General features: G+C 48.8%; 1 protein-coding gene across 1 annotated transcript; it reads left to right on the plus strand.

The window, feature by feature from the left end:
• The first annotated feature begins 4,721 nt into the window (after positions 1–4,721).
• LOC139081272 (BPI fold-containing family A member 1-like) lies at positions 4,722–11,061 on the plus strand. The gene is made up of 9 exons (XM_070606753.1): positions 4,722–4,962; positions 5,712–5,885; positions 6,030–6,186; positions 7,647–7,754; positions 8,064–8,213; positions 9,105–9,177; positions 9,766–9,833; positions 10,201–10,275; positions 10,864–11,061. The coding sequence occupies exons 1-8, from the start codon at positions 4,920–4,922 to the stop codon at positions 10,232–10,234; spliced, it is 807 nt and encodes a 268-aa protein (XP_070462854.1). The 5' UTR covers positions 4,722–4,919; the 3' UTR covers positions 10,235–10,275; positions 10,864–11,061.
• Positions 11,062–12,111: the final 1,050 nt, after the last annotated feature.

Consider the following 12,111-nt stretch of genomic DNA (forward strand, 5'->3'; position numbering starts at 1 on the left):
CCAACGTCAGCCATGAGGGGTGGCAACTGTACTTGGGATCTTGTCCTTTGAACAGGCTTCACATTTCTAGTCATTAATTTTAAACTTCAACACCTTGACTTGATTTCTCTCTCTTGCCACCCCCACCACCACCTTACTCGCAATGTCCTGGGTCTACTGTCTCTCAGACTCCTTGTTCTCTCTCAGGTCTTCATCATAAAACCTCAGCAGTTTCTCTGCCATCTGTTTCATTCTCTTGTCTATTCCCAACTCTCCATTTCCTTCTTTTACTCAATAGTGACATCTCCAAGTTTTCTCACTTTAAAAAAATTGGAATCTAAACTTTCGCGGTAATAGTTAGAACAGAGCAAGGCCATGCTGCGCCAGCAGCGAATCCTGAAACCTCAGTGGCCCAAAGCAATAAAGTGTGATTCCTCACTCACACAGTCGCTCCATGTTCCATTTTGGAGCTGCTCCATCTGGAATGCAGATCCCCATGGTCACCAACACAGGGCAATGAGGACTAGCATATGGGCATGAAGTCAGTAAGGGCCAGGCAGAAAGTGGCGTGCATTGCTTCCTTCACATTCCACTGGCCGGACATTATGAGCCACAATCCCCTCATCTGCGAAAACCCCCATCTCAGCTCCACACGATAGATGAGGAAACAGAGGCTCGAAGAGCAGAAGACTTGTGCCCAGAGTTATCAGCTGAGCTGGACTTGGGACCCCAGCTGCCTGATTTCTTGGGTGGGGAGGCTCCAGAGAACACGAGCAGGCACATTCTGAACTGAAGACTCTGAGATGCAAACTTGCTCCTGAAGTTAAGAACACCAAAGCCAGACAACCCTAAGGACAGTCTGACATCACCTCTTCCCTCTGAGGTGACCTGGGTCAGGTCACTGTCCTCCCTGAGCCTCAGTGCACCCACAGGGTTCTTAGAGATGGGATAAAGTGCTAGTGTCTCATAGAAAGCTATTATAATTATTAGCTGTAAATATAGGTAGGAAGATTAATCTCCAAGGCAAGTCGAACTTGACTTAAGCAAACTCTGCTTAAGAAAATTTATTTTCTCACCAAAATTGGAGCACCAGGCTCTCTGTGAATCCTTTTTCCCTCTGCCCCTCAACAAAACCACTGGGGTTTCTAAAGCCATTTGAAGACCCCCCTCAAACTCAGCCCCTTACCTGACCTTGCTCCCAGGAAACAGAACCAGGATCTCACTCCCAAGTTCTAGAGAACAGACCTTGCGTAAGTCAGAGCCGCTTGAAAAATAAAATTAGCTCTGCCCTTTAAAAATGGATCCCTTGATTCACAAAAATGATACCAGTAAAGGCTGTCAACCACAGCCACACTGATATGTGGGAAGCAAAGGGCACCCCCTGCAGTTTGTGAGGAACACATAGGGAAGGCATTGGCGTCACCAACGTGGAAAACACTGTCTCCAAATGTGAGCGGCATGTCCTTCCACGTTTCCTCACGCCCCACGACTCCTGCCCTGCTTGGGGCAGTGGAACATGCAGCCCCATGGCTTCAAGGAAGGGCAACTTTGGCAGAAGCAGAGAGAAAGCTTTTGAGTTTCCACAGCCCGGGTCTTTGACAAACGGTAGTGACAGAGAGCAGATCAGTGGGTGGGGGAGGGTGTGACTATAAAAGAGCGGGAAGAGGGGGTTTTGGGGGTGATGGAGCTGTTCTATATCCTCATCATTATGGCAGCTACATAAACCCACACAAGAGTTAATATTCACAGAAATGTGCACCAAGAGAAAAAGCTAGTTTTACGTAGGTTAATTTGTTTTAAATTTTTCTAAGTCTGAGTTTTTCAATTTCAAATCTCAGAGCATAGGCAACACCAAGAATAGCACACTTACAGTGAATTGGAGCAAGGTTTCCTGTCCCCAAGACTAGACAACTCCCCGTGTTGGGTTGGTGGAGTGTGAGGATCCAAGAGAAACGAAGAGAACATAGTTCTGGTGGGTTCTGGAAAGTGTCTCATGCCCTTGCGGCTCCCCAGGCAAAACCTGGCGTGGGAGGAGGGACGCAGAAAACCTAAGTCAATGGATTCAAGAAAAAAGAGCATCTCTGCCCCTGTTCCCCTCCAAAGCTGAGAGAGATGACGAGACCCCAGGGAGAGAAGGGTAACTGGAGGGTCTAGATGTAACCGGGCAGATGGGCTGGGCTGGCTCCCCCTGGTCCTGCCCAACAAATCAAGAAACAGCAGAAACTCGGGTTGTCTAACAAGGGAGTGAGAAGTAAATGCTAAATCTAAGGGGCGTCTGGACAGGAGGGAAGCACAGGGTCTCCCCCATCGGGGACCAGATGGCATGTGGATGTCTCTCTATTTCCAGTCAGAACAGGGACAGGGCAGCCTCCTTCAGATGCCTCGGCACAAATGAAGCCTCTAGAACAGAAATAAAACCCCGGGGGAAATGGGGAAGTCTCTGTCACCCTGCAAAATGGCATTTGACATGGTAACAAAACTGTAGATACATTAGAAAGAAAAATGTCTAGATCGTGAGTTTATGGACAGGATTCCCGCCTGCTTCCCCGACGTTATCCCCCACAGCCCTGTGAGGTAGATGTCGCCCTCCCCTTTCACAGATGCGGAAACTGGAGCTCAAGGATTAGAGTGACTTGACTGGGTCACAGTATTTGAAGCAGGGCCATCTGTGCCCAAATCCATCCCCTTTCTGCCAGAATAACAGAAGCAGCCTCCTGGCTTCAAACCAGAGGCTGTAAGAGCCCAGTAATTGGCCGCACAGACTTAATCAGTCCCCTGACTTATCTGCCTCTGTTTCCCCAAAAGACAGTAGCAACTTGACCCCACCCATGAGAGTTGCACCAAGATAACAGAAAATGGGCCCCCTTTGAGGATGACTGACAACATGCCTGCTGTGGGAAGACTCTATCAAGTGCTTCGATGGATAATCAAGTTCAAAGCCACAGTCCTGGTGCCTCAGAGTCATTGACCAGACTCTCTCAGGAAGTGGGAGCGATTCCAGTGAAGGCCTGGAGGGAGGGAGGGCAGCGTGGCCCCACTGATTACAGGGGTGTCAGATACAGGGGCAAATTCTGACTCCACCACTCACTTGCTGTGTGTCCCTGTGAGGTAATCATCCTCTCTGAACCTCGGTCTCCTTATCTGACGTTTGAGGGAAACAGTACCAACCACTGCTGACAAGACGAGGTTCAAATATGCACAGCTCCTGGCACACCGAGCGTGCTTGATAAATGTGCATTTCCTCCTTCTCTCTCTGCTTTTGCTAATAAGGTGTTAGATTCAGCAGAGCAAGACATGCTCTCCCCACTCTAAGACCTTCATGTCTCCATTCCTCAGTACTTTCATCTATAAAAGAGACTCCAAAGGCCCAAGATCTGGGGACAAATGCTGTTATTTCATTTGGGGAAGGGAGGAAAAAAGGGTAAAGATAGAGACCAGGATGCACAGCATCCCTCAGGCCTGGGAAGCTGGAAAGACTTTTCCAGGATATAAAAGTGAAATTTCAGGAAAGCTTGAAATTCAAGGATGCAGGAAAGCACAATGGTCAGTGAGTGTTCAGAAGGCGTCTTTGTCCCTCAGCACAGTGACTCAGAGAAAGGACCGGAGTGTAGATGCCTCGGCCCCATGCCCACTGTGCAACTGTGGATGCATCAACTCACACCCTGAGCCTCAGTTTCCCCTTGTCAATGGGGTCCTCATTCCCACCTCACACAAAGTTACAAGGATTCATGAGGTGATGTACATCAGATGATGTATGTCAGTTGCAGGCCTGGCATACAGCAAGAGCTCAGCAAGTGTTAGCTGTTGACACTGTTTGTATGGTTATTATCATCCAGTGAGTTGAGCTCTGACTCTGTCACATCCTCCCTGTGTCTTTGGGCACTTGTCCCTGCTGGGCGTCAGTTTCCGCCTCTGTGGAGGAGGAGTAGCAGCCCCTTCCCTCTAGAGTTCTGGTGAGGATGTATCTCCCCCAGCATGGAACTGTCATGCAATAGGGAGTCACAAATTCCGAGATGTAGGAAAAAAAGAGACAGATTCTCTTTTTGGCACTTGGACAGTTTGGAGAGAAAGAATAGGACCAGGAATGGAAAAGGGCCTAGATAGGAGCCTGAGGTCCCTTCCTGGCTCCAGTTGCCTGCTTCTCCTAGTGTTCTAAATTTGATCTTCCAGGCCACCTCGGAGCGTACGTCCCCAGCCTGAGCCCCACTCATGAAACCATGAAGTCTTGAACAATGTCCCAATCTCAAGTTGTTCTCTGTTTATCTTGCCAATCAAATGGCTTAACTGTCGCATCTACTTAAAATGTGATTGACAATGGTTTACTTTGGAGAGCCCTGAAGGACACCACCAGACTGCAGAATTCTGAATTATCTAGAAACCCATCATCCGATCGCACATTTCCTGATTCCCACGCTATAAAAGAGGCTGCCTCCTCAGCGGAAGCGAACAGGGGAGGGGAGAGGAGACCAGGACAGCCGCCAGGACCTCTGAGAAGCCCAGGTGAGACCTGCCCATTCCATAAGTAAGAGTTTTAACTTGAGGTTGCCATTGTGGATTCACACCAGGATCCACAAACCTCCTAAAATCCACCCAATTTTGTACATTTTGACGTATTTTGCTGGGAATATGCTCCTTAGGTTTCATTGTATCCATAAAAGGTCTGTTTCCCAAAAGTGATTCAGAGGCCCTGATCCAAATTTACCTCCCCAGGCAAGCCACAACCAGCTCTTTCGATCCCAGCCAGCCACAACAAGGATGGTGCTTTGGTGAAATCAGCCAGTTGATGGACTTTTGCCCAAAGCAGCCAGGTGTCTCCAAAGTGTAGGTACCAGTCCCAGCTTTGGGCACCTTTGCCGGCTGCCAGATAGGCCCTTGAGAGGGTTGATGGTATCTGGGTGAGGATGGTGTAAAAGGGAGCCAGATGTCAGGGTTTGCCCCAGATGTTTGTCCAGGTTCGCTTGCGAGAGAAGAGAAAGGAGAAAGGTAAAGAAAAGAGTGTGTGTGTATGTGTGCGTGTGTGTGTGAAGTGGGTGATGGGAGGGTTCAGAAACCTACCTACAACCACAACTCTACCATCAACTTGCTGTGAGACCTGGGGAAAGTCATTACTCCTCTCTGATCCCCTGGTTGTCTTTGTGCAATGAGGACTTTGCATGGCCCCAGGGTTTCCCCAGCACTCATCTGGATGAGATGGTGGCTATGACAGTGTGGCCTCTGATATTCTGTGACTTGCAAGGACTTCCACAAACCATTGAGGGCTGGACCCAGACCGAAGGACTTAATGGGGATAATGGCAAAGCAGTTCAGTCCCTCAGCCACTGGTGTGTTTAGTTTTTTCAAATGCTTTGTCTGATTCAAACCATTGTGAGCAAGCCCAATTGGAGAGTAAATCTGATGGTCACTTAGTTTAAACAGAGGCTTCTGGGTCAAAAAGTTCTGGCCTTAAATCCTGTCTGCGTTGTGTGCTTGTGACCTTGGGGGAGGTTACCTAAGCTCACTAGGCCCCCATGTCCTCACCTGTGCAATGCGAGTGATGAGTGCCCACGTCTTAGGGTGTGGTTGGGATGACATGGGTGACTGAGTGTGCAGTGCTCAGCCTGAGGCCTGGCTCGGAGGAAATGGGGTGCAGTGTTAGCTATTGCTCTTCTCTCCCTGGTGTGCTGGGGTGAGGGCAGATGGATGAATTCCTCTCTGGTATCTGTGCCACATTGGACCAGTCATTCTGTCCTCAGATACCAAGATAGAAGATGTTTCAGATTGGGGGCCTCATCGTCTTCTGTGGGCTGCTGGGCCAGACCACAGCCTCCTGGAAACTCTACCCTTGAGCCCAAACCAGACCCAGCCCTTGACTGTGGCTCCCTCCCCGGCCCTAAGTCACACAGATTTTGCTGGAAGCTTGAGCATTGGTAAGTGAGATTCTGTGAAAACCTGTTTCAGCTGTGTGTCCAGCTGTCCAATGGAGGGAGGGGGGCAGGGATGAGCGAGGGAGTGGGGCTAAGGATCTGGAATTGTCAAATCTGACCCGCGAGGACCCCTATATCCATTTCCAGCTCTCAGCAATGGCTTGTTATCTGAGGGTCTGTTGGGCAGTCTCGAAAAGCTTCCACTCTCGAACACCCTGAAGGCTGAAGGAGTCACTACCAAAGCCGTGTTTGGGGGCCTGCTTGGGAAAATTGCTACCGTGATCCGTTTCATGAACATCATTGAGTGAGTAGCCCTAAAATAGGGCCTTGTTCCCCAAGAGAGAACCCCCATTGGAGATCAGACAGCCGCAGGCAGTGGCCTGGAAGGAGGGAGGGGGTGGTCTGAAGATGAGCTCAGGACTCGGTCTGAGACCATTCTCACAGTCTGGTAGGGAATAACAGCCCTCTTGAACCAATAACCATCCCCAGTCCAGAAGCATATCCTGAGTTCCCAGCGTCATCTGTAATCCTCCCAACAACCCTCCAAGTTCGATTTGATAATCCCTAGTTTACAGATGGAAAAACTGAGGCACAGAAAGGCACTTGTGCTCACACAACGAGTGTGATGCAAAGTCAGGGATCTAACTCCAATTCACTTAAGTCCAGACCCAAGGCTTTTTTCACTACACATGATAATTTTGTTCCCCTCACCTATGGAATCCCTTAGAACACAGGCGGCCTTTGGAGTAAGCAACACTGTGTAAGCTCCTCTCCTCAGTTACATCATCAATGTGATGTCCATGGAATAACATAATACAGTGTTTCCCATGAGACACCTGAGAGCTCTCCAAGCAAGGAGCAATAATGGAAAGCTTGATGCCAGGAAGCTGGAAAAGGCTGAGTCCTTCAGAGGGCTGGATCAAAGCCATTTCCAAGACTCTTTCCCACCCAGTGCTTGCTCCTAACTTCAAGACAAACAGATAGCCTTGAGTTCGACTTCTAAATTCACCATGTACTTCCTGGGTGACCTGGGGCAGAACAATCAGTCTCTCTGTGATTGGTTTCTCCATCTCTAAAAGGAAGATTACGGTATCCACAGAGAACAAAGATTGGGGGGACTGGAGAGAATATAAATCACCTGGCACAGTGGCTGGCCCAGAGAAAAGGCTTACTTCCATCCTCTCTCCATTCTCCCTGACTTCCTGCTCCTCAATATCCACGATAAACATTGCTGATTAACCTGCCATTCAAGGTCATAGTGGGATGAGTGATTCCTAACCATAAATCTTTATGAAAGACTTACGCCAGTTGGCCATACATCATCCACTCATCCACTTAGCCATCCATCCATCCATTCACCCATCGTTCCTTCCATCTAGCCGTTTACTTTTCCACCCATCCACCCACGTGTCCATCCAGCCACCCGCTCATCAATCCACAAAGTCAACCAATGTGGAGTAGCCCCTTTCTTTGTAAGTCTCTAAGCTGGCATACAGGATGCCAACATAACCCAGACACAGTCTCTATCCTGCAATTCCTCATAGACTTGAGATCTGGAGAGGGCCATGTGTGTGTCAGGATCTGACCCAGCGCAGAGGTTGGGAAAGACTGATGTGTGACTCAAAACCCATCTGGCTTTTGCTACAAGACTCCATCTCATGGGTAACTCCACCTCTGGGATGGGTAAATTTGGGTTAAATGTGGTTTCTACATTTTTGGATAGAGGACCTAATGTTTCTGTCTCCTATGGTTCTCCCTGGGTAGTGTGAAGGTCACTCATCCCCGGCTGCTGGACCTTGACACTGTGCAGAGTCCTGATGGCCGCCGTTTCTATGTCACCATCCCTCTGGACATGATCCTCAATGTGAATGTGTGAGTGGGCTCCAAGGGAGGCTGGAAGATGACTCACCAAAGGAGACTCTGATGACCACGGGGAACCAAAAAGGGAGTGTTGAAGTCTAAGGGACATGAACCTCCAAATTCAGCTCTTTTGCTCCTATGTTGAGTGACCTTGGGTCACTTGGGAAGCTCACTTGACCTCTTTGATACTTGGTTTCACCTATTGGGAAACGAGATGAGTACAGGTGTGGGCTAGATGGAGTGAGATGAGGCTGGCATTCCTGGCAAGAAGAAAAAGCCTCCTCTGCCTTGGAATGTAGTACCAGACTGTCTCGTCCACAGGCTCCTGGTCGGAAGTCTGTTAAATGGGGGTATGAAGCTAAACATCACTGCAGAACTCTTAACTGCACAAGATGAACAGAAGAATATCCCCCTGGTCCTTGACAGCTGCACTCACTCTGCTGACAGCCTGAAAATCACCCTGCTTAATAGGTGAGGCCAGAGAATTGACTTCTCCTGCCCAGAGACAATAGGATGGGATGATGGGTGGATGGTTGGAAAGATGGAACAATGGTGTAATGGATGAGTGGGAGGGGGGAATGGCGAAAAGATGAATAGGAGGAAGGGAAGATGGATAGTTGGGAGTAGAGGGATAGATGAAAAGGTAAATGGATCGGTAAATAGTCACTTAACCCTTGTTAGGCTGGACTGACCAATTTTATGCTAGATTAGGCAACAAGAAATCTGAGTTCAAGTTCCACCTACCAGAGGGGCATGGAGAGAGGTGGAGGGCTTCCTGTGTGAACTTGGACACTGCTTCCCAACTTGAGTCTCAGCTTCTTCAGATAACTGTAATATGGAACCACATCGGGGTTGTTGACAGAATGCACTAAGATAATCGGTGTGAATGTGCTTTGTCCCAGTGAGGGGTAAAATAGCTCTGGAGCATAACTGGGTTACTGATTTCAGTTACTGTCACAAGAGAGACTGAGTCCTGCGTAATATGCAGGAGTCATCATCATCATGGCTCACACTTACTGAACACGTATACTGTGCTTCACATGTATCATCTTGTTGAATCCTCATGACAACTACATACTATGCACTGTTCCTCCATTTATGGATTCTACAAAGTCTCATTGAACACCTACTGTGTACTGGAACTATGTGTTTATTCTACACACACCTACTGTGTGCACTGCTGTGTAGGGTGTGACTCCCTTTGGATAGGCCCCTTGGTGTTTGCTGGCATGCGGGTGTGGATGGACAAGGCCCATTCTCAGTTACTTGGTGCTGACACTGCCTTGGGCACAGTGGTCCCTCTGAAGCCTTCAGCATACCAACCCCAGGCCTCTGCATCACCCCATGGCTTTTCCCTTTCAGATTTGTCCCTGTCCCCTTTCAAAGGCTCTTCAAAAGCCTCAGTAAGATCCTTCCTGGGCTGGTGCAGAGCAAGGTAAGTGGGTAGAAGTGGGGACTCCTGATCCTTGGTTCTTAGAGCTTATCAGACTGAGAGAGGCCCCAGGGTGAGCTTTTCTGAGTCCCTCAGCTTAATAAGTAAATTCCTTCCATCAGTCCATCTCTCCATTCACCCATCTGTGCATGTTTCTTTTTTCCATCTTTCAAAATGCATTGGTTGGTGCCTGCTCTGGACCAAGCCCTGTGCTAGTTCACACTGCAGCTGAAATGCACTGGTCCCTGCCCCAAGAAACTCCCAGTGCAGCCCTCTAAGGCACAGATGAGCCCTCTTCCAGCTCATGTTTGGGTGCCTCCTGTAACCAGAATCTCACCCCTCCTAGAGGAGCCCATCCTATTTAGAAACAGATGTCACGTCACAGAGTGAGCAGTGGCTCTTTGTGATTGGGCACTTCACACACAAGCCTTCAGTTTCTCCTTCTGCCCAGTGTGGATGTGGGATTGCTGAGAATCAAATAAGAGTAATGACAGAAAATGTCCCCAGAGAATCTTTCCTGGGGATGCTGCTGCTCCCTGGGTCCCCCTAAAGTGTCACTTTGCCTAACTCTTCTCTCTGCCCCTGGGTCAGGTGTGCTCTCTGCTTAAAGAGGTTCTCAGCTGCTCGGACACCCCCATAGTGGAGACCATTTTCAGTCGGTAAGCCCTCACTCCCTCTCCGGAGGAGCAGCATTTTCCCCTGAGGAGCTCTGTCCCTGCACACTATAGGATGCTAGCTCCCTCCAGCCTCAACTCTCCCCAGTTTGAGTTTCCTTTATACTTTGATTTATCCAGATAATGCTGAGGTATAGACCCTGTCTCCCCCATCATCCCAGACATGGGGAACATCTGGGCTGGTTGCTGGAGGAGGCAAGGCCCCCTCCAAACCCTGTGTGGGCTTGGGCGGATCTCCAGAGTTCCCGTTTCCTGGCCTCAGGCCTCAGGAGCGTGTGAGTTATCACTGGACTCCTTCACACTGAGATCATCACTCTTGTCTGTGGTGGTGGTTGTTTTTTTCATTTTCCAGACATGATGGTCTACAGACTGGAATTTGCCATTAAAGTCTAGGCCTTCCAGGAAGGAACTGGCCTCTGCTGAGCTGGTGAGTGCTTCTCCCCAAACCCCAGGATTTTGCAGCTGGCTCCTGGTAGGGAGCAGAAGAGAGTTTGTGAGAGTGACTTCCAAAAAGAGAGACAAAGAGCCACATTGACCCATACAGAGATGCACAGAGACATCCACAGAAATGCTGACAGAGATGGAGAGACACAGGCAGCACTGCATCATAGCAACGAACCAAAAACACACACGGTCATGGGTACACACAGACACACCGCCCAGACAAACATGTGGTCACTCAGACAGACATATAGAGGCACACTCTCAAACCAGCACACTCACACTCATGTGCACACATTCGCAGCTTGCCAAACTACACATGGATACACAGACATACACTCATTCATATATGCACAATATATGCACAAGGAGTACGCTGACCCCAGGCCTGGGCTACCCTTGTGGCTGAAACAAGACCCCTATCCTGAGGGTCTTAGCCTCCTCCCCTCCCTCTGATGCTGAGACTGCCTTGGAGGATGAGACTCCCCCTGGAGGATGGGTTTGATGATGGGCCAATACCAAGAAAAGACAGTGACCTTGAGTCTCCATTCTGATCTGGGTCTTCTCCCAACAGAACCGTTTCCTGCTCTTCAACCAACTCCACGCCCAGCCTATGAGGGCTCACAAAAGGCTGTCCCATGTTCTGGACAATGACATGGCTGCTGTTTGCAGACCAGAGCAGCATTCTCTCTGAGGAAACTGCTCCCCCTCCTTTCTCACTAGGCATGTGTTATACTCCATGTTCCTCATCAAATAAATTGCTCTTCCACTGCACGGGGAGCCTTGTTATTCTTAACCATCACTTGAGGGCTCATGGGATAGAAAGAGCCCTGGTCTGTGTGGTTTGAGCCATAGAACAGAGTTTGGACATTACACTGGAGATCTTAAAGGACTTAAGTGTGCAGATGAGTGTGGATTTCAGACCGACTGCTCCATTGTCCTTAGGAAGAGTGGACTGGGGGATGGGGGTAGATGTAACATTCCAGGTAGAGATGATGACACACGGTTACTACAGATGAAGTGAAAATGCCAGATTTGAGAGATGTTCAGGAGGTAAACCTGGAAGGGTGAGGGAGCAGGTGAGGCTCCTATCCATGTCTCAGGTTGGGGATGCCAATGGTAACAGTGAAAGTAGAAGGATGAAATGATTGCTGCAGAAAGGTTACACCTTTAGCTGTGGCCATTCTTCATGTAATTGCCTTGGAGACCCCGAGGAAGGCATCCAGGAAGCTGACAGACACACAAGTCATTGAATACTGTGCTTTTGATTACTTGCATCGAGTTGTAATGAACTCTTTTCTCTTCTCAGCAAGAGGATGATAAAGATGACAATGAGGAAGTGTAGGAGGAAGGACAAAGTAGTCCAAAGTTTTCATTGCTAAAGGCTTGAGAAAGATAGGCATAGAGAAGGGTCACTGTAGTTATAAATAAAAAGATTATCAATGCCTTGGATGAGAGTCATATTTTTGGAAGAAGAAGTCTTATTTTAAGGAATTGAGAAGAGGAAGGGATGTAAGGAAGTTGAGCCTGTGAATGCAGATAAGATTCAAGAAAAATTGGATGCAAGAAAGAAGAAGAACAGGGCTGCTCAGGCTAGGGAAGGTTGTCCCCTCGAAGAAAAAATAAATACACTATCATTGTTTCAGGTCCTCAGAGGACCAGCCCATCCCTCTCTCTCCACAGATGAGGAGACTGAGGCCTTGGGGTATGAGAATGACTTGCACAAGGTCACAGTGACAAAAAGGCAAAACAAGGACTGAAACATCCCAGAGTTCACAGAAAACTGTGCCCTTTACTCTTTAGAAGACCCCATTGACCTCAT

Source organism: Equus przewalskii, unplaced genomic scaffold (genome assembly GCF_037783145.1).
Source record: "Equus przewalskii isolate Varuska unplaced genomic scaffold, EquPr2 contig_12237, whole genome shotgun sequence".
Classification (NCBI taxonomy): domain Eukaryota; kingdom Metazoa; phylum Chordata; class Mammalia; order Perissodactyla; family Equidae; genus Equus; species Equus przewalskii.

Coding starts and splice junctions, on each gene's coding strand:
- LOC139081272 (XM_070606753.1), top strand. CDS start 4,920: ATGTTTGTCCAGGTTCGCTTGCGAGAGAAGAGAAAGGAGAAAG. Junction 5,886..6,029: donor TGCTGGAAGCTTGAGCATTG/GTAAGTGAGATT, acceptor ATCCATTTCCAG/CTCTCAGCAATGGCTTGTTA. Junction 6,187..7,646: donor CGTTTCATGAACATCATTGA/GTGAGTAGCCCT, acceptor CTCCCTGGGTAG/TGTGAAGGTCACTCATCCCC.